Genomic DNA, 14,544 nt, shown 5'->3' with positions numbered 1-14,544 from the left:
GGTTTTAATTTTCAAAACATGGAGGAAAGATAAGAAATTTATGCCGTAGAGGACAATGGTGAATGTTTTTTATTCTATCCTATTTAACAATTTAAGAAGTCTATTAAAATATCATGCCGAGGGGCTGGCCCGTTAGCTCAGTTGGTTAGAGTGCCATCTTATAACACCAAGGTCAAAGGTTCAAATCCCCATACCAGCCAGCTCCCCCCCCCAAAAATGAAAAAATTAAAATTAAAATATCATGTTAAGCCAGTCTTTCTAATCAGCTCTTCTATGGAGGAAACAACTGAGATAACTTAGTTTTCTGCCACAGGTGTATAATATACCAAGAGTTGGGTGTGTTTTGTTAAAAAACAACATAACAGTGTTGAAATAAAAAAAAAAATTACTGGCAATTAGAGGCAGTATCTTAACTTCCAAATACAGAATAATCATGAATTTGAGTCATTTGATCAAGAATCTCAGTATCAAAAACTGCTGAACTAGTTTCAGTCCTGCATGGACAAAGCTTACAGAAGTAAGTCAAATGCAAGGCTTGCAGAAGGATTTTATTGATTTTATTTTGGGCCAATCACTCAATTTTACTCAAAGCTCAAACATTCCTGCCCATATTCAAAATAGCATTTTTCTTATCACAGAATACTTAAGATATTACCCTCTTACATCACACCCTAGAAATTGAAAGCATCATCAACAGACCTAATTAGTTACCAAGCTCTTAGAAAGAATAACATAGGGTAGAATTTCCAAATCTATTCATTGAATACCAAATAAAAATTCATTTTTTACAGTAGGATTTTTAGTTATGAGGTTTATGCTGTGCAGATAATTTTTTCTAAAGACTTCATTCTTTTAATGTTACTATTAACTAAAATAAATGACATACTGTAACAAGGCATTATTTTGAAAGCACAGTAGTAACAGCACTTAATACAGAAATCACTGTTTAAAGAAAAAGCTATGGAGACTCATACCAAAACTTACTGACTTCCTTAGCAGAAAAAAAACTAGATTGACCAGCCCATTTCCTAGACTGTTTTGCTTCAAAGCATAAAGGGAATATATACCAGGAATGTGTTATTAATGAACCAATAACATCTCTAAATTATGTTCATTAAGCCCAACTCAAACACAATAGGAAATAAATATCCCAAAAGCTAGTTTGTACCTGCAGAACCACTTAACCTAAAATCCATAACCACACTGAGCAAAACTCCAAGGTGTTTTTCAACAGAGTTCCCTTTTCCCAACCGACAACCGATGAGTCTCTAAAGTCATTTCTGAGTGCTAAACTGTACAAATCACTTATTTCTACCTATTTCACAAATTTAGGAAATAATGGAAAAAATATAAGGCGATATTAATGGATGATTCCTATATTGTATTGGAATTTAGAAAAGTGGACATTACTTTCTTTCTACATCTGATTTTAAGTTGCTACATAACTACCAAATCAATTTGCAATTTTCAACCACTTTCTGACAGGGAAAACCAACAGTTCCAATTCAAAAGGGTTGTCTCTGACACTTTAGAGAACCCACACAGGTTCAGTATAACCTACCTACCTTTAGCAAGAATTATATAATGCAAAGGTGAAGATTTGAGCACTATAATAATAATATTCACTTTAAGGTAGGGCCATTTTCTCTACATGCAATATACTGATTATAACTACTACTAGCACCACCATCCCTTGATTCCCCTCTGCACTACTTAGCTTAGAATAGGAGTATTATATATGGAATACAGAAAAGAAGCCTCTCGAGAGGACTACCCATCCACCCACACTCAGCAAGAATGTAACCAATTAGCTCAAGAGTCATACTAACAGTAAAAGCAGAAACCTCTTCTGGAGCCAGATGTTTCATTGGCCACTCTAAAAGAGTCTCTGTCTTGGACTCAGCAGCATCTGAAAGGATGCAATAAGGCCTGGTTTCTTGAGGTCAGAATAAAATTGGTAACACTCAAAAGAATTAACTGAAGTCCACTTAACTTCCATGAGGAAAGAGGAACGTACCATGGATAAGTCCTGCCTCTATCTTTCAGTTAACAGCTTACCTAAGTGCCTATATTAAACACTATGCTGGAGATGAGGAAAATAATCATGCTAGAAGATTTAGAGAAGCATAAAACATGATTCTTTCCAGAATTTACAATATTAGTTTTAAATGTCAATTAAAATTCAAATTATCCAATTTCTCTACTTTACCCTAAGTCAACCTAGGGACACATAACCAAAGATTCACCCAGCTTCCACCTCTAGCCAAAATGTAGTAACAGGGACTGGATTTACTCTCCCTCCAAAACAACTAAAACAGAATGGAAAAAATATAACAGTTTTCAGACACTGGACATTAGATATGAAATCAGCACAGGATGGTGACCTCCCCCAAAGAGGAAATGAAGTGAGTCCTGTGACTGCCTAAAGAGAGTTTCCAAGCTACAGCACAGAGAGAAAGAACTCTGACAAGTCTAATTCGGGGGCCTCACAGTCTTCCTGAATTAAGGAGCCAGAACTGGAAGTTCAGGAGACCAAGGCAGCTGAAGTTTGCTGGGTAGAGAATGGAAGAGGAGAGAGCCACAAGCAGAATTTTCAACACAGTACTAATCGGTGCATACATGTGAAGAAACTAACTCAGGCCTAAAAAGAACCATTCAAAATGGGGAGGTGGAACAATCTTCAGGATTCATTCAACCAATGTTCCCACCAGCCAGCATAGAAAAACCTTTTAATACACAAGGCATTGGGTAGAGTACTCTGAAGGAAACTACAAAGGTACTACACCTCAGTAGTGGAGCAAAATTAGTACTTCACTAAAGGCTATTCTGGCCCCATCTAACAACCTTAAAAACAAGCCTCAAAAGGATCAAACAGTTTCTAGGTAACTCAAAGGTGTCCCAAACTAGAGCTTAAGAATATTTATAAGAATATGAAAATATCCAGTATCTAAAAGGGTAAAATTCATAATGTCTGGCATAAAGATAAAATTACTAGACATGTAAAGAAGCAGGAAAATATGGCCCATAATGAAAAGCAAGTCAATAGAAAGCAACCCAGAAATGACACAGATGATAGAACTGTTGATGATAGACAAAGATATCCAAAAGAGTTATTATAACAATAGTCCATTTGTTCAAGAAAATATAGGAAAGCAGGAGCATGTTAAGGACAGAAATGGAAGACAATTTTTTATAGATCCAAACTGAACTTCTAGGAACAGAGGGGGAAATGCCTGAGATTTAAAAAAAAAAAAAAAAAATTACACTGAATGGGATTAAAAGCAGATTATACACTGCAAAGAAAAGATAGGAAAGAGTACAAAAAAAAACTATATGAAGAAATAATGGCCAAAATTTTACAAATGTAAAGAAAACTATAAATCCACATGTCCAAGAAGCTCAACAAATCCCAAACACAAGAAATATAATGGCAAGAACCATTATAATCAAGTTACTTAAAACAGTGAAAATCTTAAAAGTGGCCAAAGGGAAAAAAAGACACATTACATATAATGTTACAAAAATAAGAATGACAGCCTTCTCATCAGAAACAATACAAACCAGAAGACGGTGGAACAACATATTTAAAGTACGGTACTGAAAGGAAAAATGTCAACCTAAAATTCCATACCCAGCAAAAATATCTTTCAAATACTAAAGCAAATACTTTCTCAGACATACAAAATTGAAAAGAACTCATCACCAGTAGATTTTTCAATATGAGGAAATAAAATTTTTTAAAAAAATTCCTCAGGATGAAGGAAAATGTTGATGAAAATCTGCATCAACACAAAGCAATGATAACATTAGAAATGGAAAATATGGCTAGCTGGTTAGTTCAGATGGATAGAGCACAGCCTTGTATCATCAAGGTCAAGGGTTCAGTTCAACTTACTGGCCAGCTGCCAAAAAAATATTATATAGAATGGCATAACTTTAAAAAAAAAAAAAAAGAACAGAATAATAGAAAATACCTGAGTAAATATAAAATACTTTAAAAAATTTTTAAATCTCTTTAAAATATTCATAACCAATAAAAATAAATCTCTTTAAAAGATAACTGATTACTTAAAGCAAAAATAACAATGTAGAAGGTGTCTTCAAAAAGTTAATAGAAATATTAGTATTATCTTTTTTAATTCTATTTTTCCATGAACTTTTTGAAGTACCCTCATAGTATAGGACTAATATACAGAAATAAAATGTATAACAACAATAGCAAGAAGCCAGGAAAGAGGAAATGCAAATACACTTATTTTCTTATACTATATGTCAAGTGGTATAACGTATATCATAAACCCTAAAGCAACCACTGAAAAACACACAAGAGTATTTCTAGTAAATCATCAAATGAGATTAAATGGAATTTTTAAAATACTCCATTATTCCTAAAGAAGGCAGAAAAAGAGGAAAAGGTAAACACAGAACAGATGGAACAGAAAACAAATAGCAACTCAGATTTAAACCCAACCACATTAATAATTACTTAGAAGTAAATGCTCTAAACATCCCATTTACAAGGGAGATTGTGAAATTAGACACAAGACTCAACTACATGCTGCCTGTGAGGAATCCACTTTAAGTATAAATACACAAAATGGGTAATTCTAAAAGGATAGGAAAAAATATGCCATGCTGACCCTAATCAAGAGGAAACTGAAGTGTATATATTAACATCAAAGTAGATGTCTTAGCCCATTTTGTGCTGCTGTAACAAAATACCTGAAACTGGGTAATTTATAGAGAAAATAAATTTCTTTCCTCATAATTCTGGAGGCTAGGAAGTCCAAGATCAAGTTGCCATCATCTGCTGAGGACCTTCTTGCTGCATTCTCACATGATGAAAGGGCAAAAGGGGAATGAGGTGTCCTCACAATGCAGATGAGCATGAGATATAACTGACTCCTTCAAGCCCTTTTTATAAAGGCATTAATCCACTCATGAGGGTGGAGCCCTCATGACCTAAACATCTCCAAAAAAGCCCCACCTCCCAACACTGGTGCATTGGGGATTTTCAACACATGAATTTGGGGGGACACATTTGGACCACAGCAGTGGGTTTCAAAGCAAAGAATATTACTAAGGATAAAGAAGGTCATCTCATAATGAAAAAGAGGTTAATTAATCAAGAAGACATGAAAGTGCTGAAGGTTTATGCACATAACAACAATTCATACAGTACCCAATTTACAATTCTCTGATTTGACAATGGTGCGAAAAGCAATAGGCATTCAGTAGACACTGTACTTCAAATTTTCAAATTTGGACTAGCAATATTCTTGTGATGCAGGGCGGCAGCAGCGAGCTGCAGCTCCCAGTCTGCCACACAATCATGAGGGTAAACCACCATGATAGAGTCAACATTTTATTATAAAATAGGCTTCATGTTAAATGATTTTGCCCAACAGCAGGCTAATCTAACTGTTCGGAATACATTTAAGGTAGGCTAGGCCAAGCTACAAAGTTAGGTAGGTTAGGTGAATTAAATGCATTTTTGACTTACAGGACATAACCCCATTGTAAGGCAAAGAGCATCTGTACTTCAAAATATATGAAGCAAAAAGTGACAGAACCTCCAGAAGAAACAGACAAATCCATAATTATCAAAGATTTCAAAACCCCTCTCTTTGTAATTGATAGAACAAGTAGGCAGAAAGAAAATTAAGGATATAGAAGACTGAAGCAAAAAACAAAAGGACAGAAATGAAACCAACTATATTTACAGCACATTCCACCCAATAACAACAGAATATACATTTTTCACATTAACCTGGGGACATTAACCAAAAGTTTATATATACATATATATTTATATTTTTAATTGACAAATAAAAAGTGTATATATTTATCATGTACAGCATATTGTTTTGAAATATGTATACATGTGGAATGGCTAAATCAAGCTAATTAACATATGCATTACCTCACATACTTATCTTTTTTGTGTGGATACACACAAATCTAATCTTAGAAACACTAAGTGAAAACACTTCAAATCTAATCTTAGAAATTAACAAGAATACAATACATTGTTATTAACTATAGTCACCATGTTGCACAATAGATCTCTTGAACTTATTCCTATCTAAAATTTTGTATACTTTGACCAAATCCCAAGCCCAGTCTCAGCCTCTGCTTCTGAGTTCAACCTTTTTAGATTCCGCATATGTGAGATCACACAGTATTTGTCTCTCTGTGCCTGGTCTATTTTACTTAACATATGTCCTCCAGGTTCATCCACTTTGTAGCAAATGACAGGATTTCCTTCTTTTTTATGGCTGAATAGTATTCCATTCTGTATATATACATTTTTTTTAGCCATTCACTCACTAATAGACACTTAAGTTGATTTCGTATTTTGGCTATTGTGAATAATGTTGCAATGAACATGGGACTGCAGATCTCTGACATACTGATGTCATTTCTTTTGGACATACACCCAATAGTAGGATTGCTGGATCAAATGGTAATTCTACTATTAATTTTTGGAGGAACCTCCATACTCTTTTCCATAATGGTTGTACTAAGTTACATTCCCACCAACAGTGTGCAAGGGTTCCCTTTCCTCCTTGTCCTCTCCAATACTTAACCTTCCATCTTTTTGATAATGGCCATTCTGACAGGTATGAGGTGATATCTCATTGTGGTTTTAATGTGCATTTCCCTGATGGTTAATGATGTGAGCACTTTTTCCATGTATCTGTTGGTCATTTGTACATCTTCTTTTGAGAAATGTCTATTCGCCTATTTTTCAATCAGGTTGTTTTCTTACTATTGAGTAGTTTAAGTTCCTTATATATCTTGAATATTAACCCCTTATCAGATGTAGGGTTTGCAAATACTTTCTCCCATTCCATAGGTAGACAGTTTGTATTCAAAGTCAAAAAACAAGTCTAAATAAATGTCAGGGTTTAGCTGTACCAGCCAGCCACCAAAACATAAATAAAATAAAAATAAAATAAATAAATGTTAGGATTTATTCTAAAAGAATAAAAATATTCAAATGTATACTTCCCCTTCCATAATATAGTTATAACTGGCAAGCGACTGCCAGCTAAAAACTCCTCCTTGCCTCAGCCCTTGCATATAGATGGTTACTAGTCCTCATTAATAGACTGAGGGTAAAAGAGGCCAAAAAGCTTAAAAGGGGCCATCTCCTCACACATTCTCTCACCCAGACTGACAGCAGAGAACTCCAAGGACCGAAGGGATGGTATAACCACAGATACTAGGTACCCAAGACCCTCAATCACCCATTTAGAGGAAAAATCACCTACTAAAGAGATTACTGAACACATGTGTGGGGAAAAAATTATTGTGATTAGCCAATAAAATTCAAGGCTTTAGGGGTTTTTTTTGGTTTTTTTTTAAAAGATGACCGGTAAGGGGATCTCAACCCTTGGCTTGGTGTTGTCAGCACCACGCTCAGCCAGTGAGCCAACCGACCATCCCTATATAGGATCAGTACCTGTGGCCTTGTTGTTATCAGCACCGCACTCTCCTGAGTGAGCCACTGAGTGAGCCACGGGCCCGGCCCCTCAAGGCTTTGTTTTAAAAGCAGCTAGCATCACTCTAATTCAGGAAGCTTCTAAAGAGTTTTATGTAGAGGAATGACATGTTTGATTTACATTTTAAAAGGATCACTCCAGCTGTTATATTGAGAATAGTCTGAAGGGAGGCAAGAGGAAGCAGAAAGACTAGTTAAGATGTGGAAGTAATTCAGGAAATAGAAGATGGTATCTTGAATTAGGGTGATGACAGTGAAAGTGTTGAGTAGTAGTCATATTCTAGAAATATTTTAAAGATAAAGCTAATAAGATTTTCCTGACAGATTAGATGCAGAGTGAGAGAAAAAGAAAAGTCAAGGAAAATCTTAGAAACTGGAAGGATGGAGCTGCCACCAACTAAAATAGGGAAGGACAGAAGTGAAACAGGTTGGAGTTAGGTGGGGTGAGGCAAGAGACAGAGATCAAAAGATCTGTTTTGGACAAAATGAGTATGAAAAGTCTAATTACCCAAAGAACATGTCAAGTGGGCAGCTGAATTATATGAATCTAATGTTTAAGAAATATGTCTAAACTAGAAATATCTATTTGGAAATTGTCAGCATATAAATCAACAAGTAAGGGAGACTGCATAGAGAAGAGTTCTAAAAACTAAGCCCCTGGGTATTCTTGTGTTAAGAGGTTGGGGAGAAAAGGAGAATCTAACACGGGAGATAGAGAAATGACCAGAGAAAGTAGGAAGAAAATCAAAAGTGTGGTATCTGGGAAACCTAGTAAAGAAAATCTATCAAGAAAGAGTCTAATCAATTGTGCCCAATTCTGCTGATAGGTTAAGAAAGATGAAAACCAGAAATTGATCGCGGGATTTTGGGAAGTTTCTGGTGACTTTGGCAATTAGAGATAGTGAGAATACACAACTTTTCAGAATTTTTCTGCAAAGGGGAGCAGAAATATGGGACAGATTGATTGGGAAAGGGGGAATCAAAAGAAAGTGTTGTGTCATTTTTTAGTTGTGAGAAATTATATTATGATCATATATTAATGAGAATAATGCAGCAGAAAGGGGAGAAATAATGATTTATAGGAGAATGAGGTAAAGCTCTTGGAACCAAGTGACACTGACAGTTATTTAACAGGCAAAAAGACAGTGTACCTAGGTGTAAATACTGGTAGGAGGGTAGATAATTATAAATAACTAGGCTACAGTGAACTATGATTATGAAGTCCATTTATAACTACATCTTTCAAAAGTGGTCTTTCTGGAGAGCAGTGTTTGAATATTCATTATTATTTGAATTTCATTAAGTGCCAAAAAGCTAGAAAGAGGCTTAACAAAGTGGTAGACAGACATCCTGGAATTATCTTAATTGAGATCAACTGTTCCAGGTAACCACTCCATAGCACCAGACAGCCTATTCAAGACTCATAAGTGAGGCACCAAATAGCAATTCTAGAATGACTGCATTCCTATTAACCTAAAGTCCTCTAAACAGTAGCTACTGTGAGGTTTTCCAAATGATTTCAGAAGTGGGGAAATCTAGCACGCTCTGGAACATTTTACAAGTATCTTTGCATGGTTTCAGACACTTGTAAAAACTATCAAATTCCAAAGAGCAGCCTCAACTTTGGCCCTGGAATTAGTTCTTTAGTTTAGTAGCACTTTAAGAACATAATGAGTAATATAATTCTCACCAATAGAGATGACTACATAATCCATTCTGAATTACTTTCCTCATTCAAAAAATTATTTATCCTAATGCATTCATAAACTTATGTAGTGTGTTACAAGCATATGTTCAAATTTTATTTAAAATGCTTAGACCCTATAGAAATAAAATTATCAAGCATGTAATTCTAACATTTATATAAGAAAAGAAGGTATCATTGCAATGTTCTATTAGTCAACATTAGCAACAGGTGTGCTCTTGATATCCAGAAAGAACTACTTTTCACAAACAACAAATTCCAGCACATACAGTTCTGAGTCACAGCTAAATAGTTTTCATTTTGACTCCCTGTCCTTTGCCATTTCTCATTAGAAAACTAAGTACACGTTTTTTAAAAATGAAGTTTTTCAACATAACTTCCCAGAGAAATTTTTTCAGAACTAATGTGTTTATCTCCTAAATTTAACTAAGCCATGTGTTGTAATATGTTTTTAAAAACAAAAAACACACTCACTCCATTAAATATGAAACATCTACTATAAATCTGTCATTGTTACCATTAAGGGGATCACATATCCCTTTGCAAATCTGATGAAAGCTATGCACATAATTTCAGGGAATTCATAGTCACCTTGAAGCCTATATAATGGGTCCCTGAGGTTTAAAGAATCTCTGATTAATGGGAAATAGAGTCCAAAATCCATCCAAGAACATATTAAAACTTAATATATGATTTAAAGAAAGATTGTTAACCTACAGTAGGAAAAAGTGGATTATTTACTAATATTTGCAAGAGTGGTTATCACTGAGAGAAATTATAGTAAATCTCTATAAACATCTGAATGTCCTAAACAGCCCAATGTAAAAAGTAAAAACAAAATAATTAAATATAAAGAATGTACATAATCTTGGTTCAGAGAAGTCTTCTTAAATGACATATGAAAACTACTTGCCTAAAATGATAGATTTGACTGTGTAAATTAAAACTTCTGTATAAGCAAAACATACCATAAAGTCAAGAGACATATGACAGACTCGGAAAAAAACAGATGGGAGACATATGACAGATAGAGGATTACTAATCCTAACATCAAAAAAACCCCTGAAAATTAGTAAACTACCCAATGGAAATATAGACAGATAGAAATGAACTAGCAAGAAAGAGAGTGATAAACCTGTTCAACCCAACTAGAAATTAGGGAAATGCAAATTAACTCAACAGCATATCATTTCGTGGCCTCACACTTTCAAAAATTAAAAGCTAAAGCTTCCAGTGCTTGTGAGTATGTGAAGGCAGTGCAGACTATTGTAACCTTTTAGAAAAAAAAATTTTTTGGAAAGTAACAGATTTTAAAATCTATTGAATTATAAAATACATATATCCTTTCTCCCAGCAGTCCTATATATGGAATTTATCCTAGCGAAAAATAACATCAACATGTAAGGAGCTAAATAGACATATGAGAAGAGAATAAGATATTTCTTGGAACACTGTTTATAATACTAAGAAAGAAAAGAATGGGGGGACAAACTGAATGGCCATTACTGGCATAATGGCTTAATTTATGCCACATGCATACTTCGAAATATTATACAGCTATTAGAATGAGTAAGTCAAATCTACATGTAGTGACCTGGAAAGATGTCTATGATATTAAATGGAAAAAAAGCAACCCACAGAGTAACATGTACACCATGATCTCACATTCATTTTTTAAAAAAAGAATAAAAAAAGCTATATTGAGATACTGGGACTTTTTAGGAATTCCTACTTATATACTTAATTTCCCAAGTGGTCATGAATACAGCATAGTTTTGTACACATCTACTGATCTATTAGAGGTCTCACCATCAAAGTACTCTCAAATCAAGGTGCATTAAAGGCATCAGACAATATAACCCATTGGAATTTCCTACAAAAGAAAATACATTTTTTTAAAAGTGTTTAATAGTTTTTTTGATGCCAAAAAAATGCTTTCTAATGTTGTGATTTTACACTTGTAAAAAAAACAAAACAAGATTTTTTTTCCTGTAGCAGAAATAAGATATCTATTTCAGTCGTTTAACTGAATAATATAAGCATGTTCATTATACAGATATAAAAAAGTGGCAGACATTACACTAAACTAATTCCTTTGTGTCAGAAATTGAATTTTCTCAGAATGTTATTCATTCCTAGCAATAAATGAAATTAAACATTAATATTACATTTTAAAAATTCTATTCAAACGGCTAAATCATAGTGTAATGTAAATACAAAGTCTCATGAAGCCTGATATAATTAAAGAAACACTTGATTTGGAATCAGACATACTTGCATTCCAATCCTGGCTCTGCCTCTTACTAGTGATGTGGTCTTGGGCAAGATATATAACCTCTGAGCCTGTTCCTGCATCTGCAATGCCTTTCTATGGTATTCTCAGAAGATTAGAGTACCACAGGTGAAAAGTGACTAGTACAGAACCTGACTGCCAAAATATACCACCTTCTGCCTTTCTTTCCTAAGTGGTCAGATTACTCACTAACTGGCAATGTCTCTTTAGTACTGCCTTTCATAAAACTTAAAAAAAAAAAATCAAAAAACTGCTGATACAAATTTATACATTTTATTTGCCATGTTTTTGCCTCTTCAGATGCAATACTTCCTTCCAGTGTTCTGTATCCAGGGCTTCTTCTCCTGGATCATTTTTGAGATTTATTTCAATACATATTTACCATTTCTGATAAAATTTTCTTCCTTCTAAAAACATCCAAAAAAAAGCTTATTATGTTCTTTCCACCTGTGGCATTCTAAATCTTCAGTTAACTTTCTTTTTTAAAATCATTCATTCACATCGTGTCTACAGCAACCACTTTCAAGTACTATGGGAAAAAATGTTAGGCAAGAAGGAAAATTAAAAATGTAAGTCATTCTAACCCATTGTAATGTGTCTAAGAAATCAACTCCAGAGAATTCCAAATACCAATACAACAATTAAGTACACACTTTCATTTTAATACAACTTTCAACTTCCCCTGTCTTCTTTTTTTCTGTAAAGGTGGAGCATTAATGAGGCCAGGATATGATGCTGAATGCTACCAAACGGATCCAAATGAAAAGAAAATCATATTGGCTAACCTTCAATATTTAAAAGGAACATTTTGCCATCATACAAGAGATAATAAAATCATGGTAAATAAATTGAGTATCTCTTCAAATTTTACCCTAGAGTTGAAGATTGGGAGTATCTTTAGCTCCTCTTCAACTTTAGTTGCACTTCAATCAGATTTATTTGATGCTCTTTGATACACTGCTCTTTAAAATGTTTTCAAGATCTTTGCAAAGTCTACCCAAATCGGAAATAGTCAGCTACTATATGCAATATTACAATTATTTCTAGTATATTTTTCCTAAAAATTAATCACCACTCGCAGCAGCATCTAGCTATTCCCCATAGTTATTCCTTAGTCTAAATTATACTGCTGAGGGTATTTTGCTTGCTTCTCTAAAGGTATTTAAAATGAGACTGAGGGGAAAGTATATGAAAAAAACACTTCACATCACTTTTCCATATTCAAATTACAGACTCTCGAGCAGATTTTTAAGTGTCACGTACTTTTTAAATCAAAAGGTACCACTGTCATACTTTCAACACTCTCTCTCCATCCTAGCTCTTCCATATGCTTAAGTTCCATACTAATCCAAAAGTACCTATTACCTATTCCTTGTTTCTGGTCTTTCACACTCCAAGTTTTTGTACGTCAGACGCCTTCACCCATTAAAGCACTGTTAACTTTTTTAAGGTACTTAAGCGTATGGTTTACTTTTCCTTTCATAAACGTAAACCTCATTATAATTCCCCTTCAGCACTCCCTCCTCTCCTGAATTCACATCAACACTGCGAAGCAACGCGTGTGTGTGTGTGTGTCACACATCAACACTGCGAAGCAACGCGCGCGCGCGTGTGTGTGTGTGTGTGTGTGTGTGTGTGTGTGTCACATTTCTACTCCGAAACCTGAATTGATCAGTACAGCGCCACTAAAAAAGACTTGAAATCCCTGAATGCCTGGATTCGGTACTCCGCTGAAGCTTTTTACTTGCTTTCCTGTCCTACCTGGCCAGCCTACCTCCACCGTCAGTTTTAAGGTCCCCTGCTGCTGCCCCCAGCAAAAGAGTGCAACTCACTACAGTGCATTTCTTTACCTCCCCATCATTTCCCGGCATGTCCTTCATTTCTGTGCATCTATCCCTTCGTGAACCGCCCTCCCGCCCCTTTCCCCAAAACATTCGGTGTCCAGGTGTCCACATCTCAAATTAGAATACCCCTCGCCTGACATTGCCAGGGCTTTCTGTACGTTTTCTAAGAGAACGCGCAAGGCTGAGCGTTTCTACTCCCTCCAGCAGCACCCGCTCCCCCGAGTTCGGTCTTCTGTTGCTCGCTCTCTGTGGAATGCTTACTTTGGGACAACCCTTTAGCTCGGGGAAGCCCAGCCTTGCAACCTCTGCCCCGTGACCTCGCAAGCCCAGCACACCACTCAGGCTTAATTCACCCCATTCCTGGAGCTTCTGCCGCCGATGTGCCCCAGTCTCTCTTTGAACCCTCTTTCCGACCCCAGGTTAGACGAACGCCCACTTGCTCCAGTCGCAGTGCCTCTCCGACCCGGCCCCTTCCACACCACTCAGCCCGGAGTGGCTCAGCTCCTCACCTAGCTTCGATCGGGACTCCTCCAGTTTTTGGATCTGGTTCTCCAAGAACAGCATCGCCACCGCGAAGGCCACCACCGCCAGCAGCTGCAACTTGGGCGGCATCATAATCCTGAGGAGCCCCATGAAACCCACTGCTCGGGATCAAGACATACCGCGGGGGGCGGGGAACGGGGCCCCGGAGGCGAGGGAGACGCCGGGAGGAGCCCACCGAGCCGGGAGAGAGGCAAGAACACGACAGCGAGAGAACCACCGCAGCGACCCCCCTTCTAGCTTCTCCGGTCCCCCGCCCCCAGGCGCCAGCACCAACGCCGCCGGTGCCCGCTTCTCCTCAGCCGACTCAACGGCCGCCCCCTCCAAAAGCCCGCGCAGCAAACACAGCTCGAAGCTGCTGTCGGGTTCTCGGCTCCTTCTACAGCCTCAGTGCCCGACCCCCGCGCACGCCCGCCTGCCTCCCTCTCTTCCTTCCTTCCCTCCTTTGCTCGCAGCCGCGCGTTCCTCCACCAGCGTTGCGGCTGCGGCTGCGCCGCCCTCGGCCCCGCCCCCGCCCATCCCCCTCCGCCACCACGCGCATGCATCCACGTACGCTGCTCGGCAACCAGAGGCTCCACCCCTCCTCCAATTCGGTTGTGCTTATTGGACCGAAGAACCCCGGGGCTTCGCTCTCGGTTGGGTTTACGGTTGGTTT

General features: G+C 36.9%; 1 protein-coding gene across 1 annotated transcript in view; it reads right to left on the bottom strand.

Moving 5' to 3' along the window:
* The window catches only part of HS2ST1 (heparan sulfate 2-O-sulfotransferase 1), a 190,445-nt gene extending 176,388 nt beyond the window's left edge, over positions 1-14,057 (bottom strand). The window contains exon 1 of the mRNA XM_063106549.1: positions 13,859-14,057. Coding sequence (XP_062962619.1) covers positions 13,859-13,982 — 124 coding nt within the window. The 5' untranslated portion in view covers positions 13,983-14,057. The remainder of the gene's footprint in view (positions 1-13,858) is intronic.
* Between the last annotated feature and the right edge of the window lie 487 nt (positions 14,058-14,544).

The sequence above is a fragment of the Cynocephalus volans genome, chromosome 8 (genome assembly GCF_027409185.1).
Source record: "Cynocephalus volans isolate mCynVol1 chromosome 8, mCynVol1.pri, whole genome shotgun sequence".
Classification (NCBI taxonomy): Eukaryota; Metazoa; Chordata; class Mammalia; order Dermoptera; family Cynocephalidae; genus Cynocephalus; species Cynocephalus volans.
Note: the sequence above shows the minus strand (reverse complement) of the source record. Positions and strands in the feature narration are given on the sequence as shown.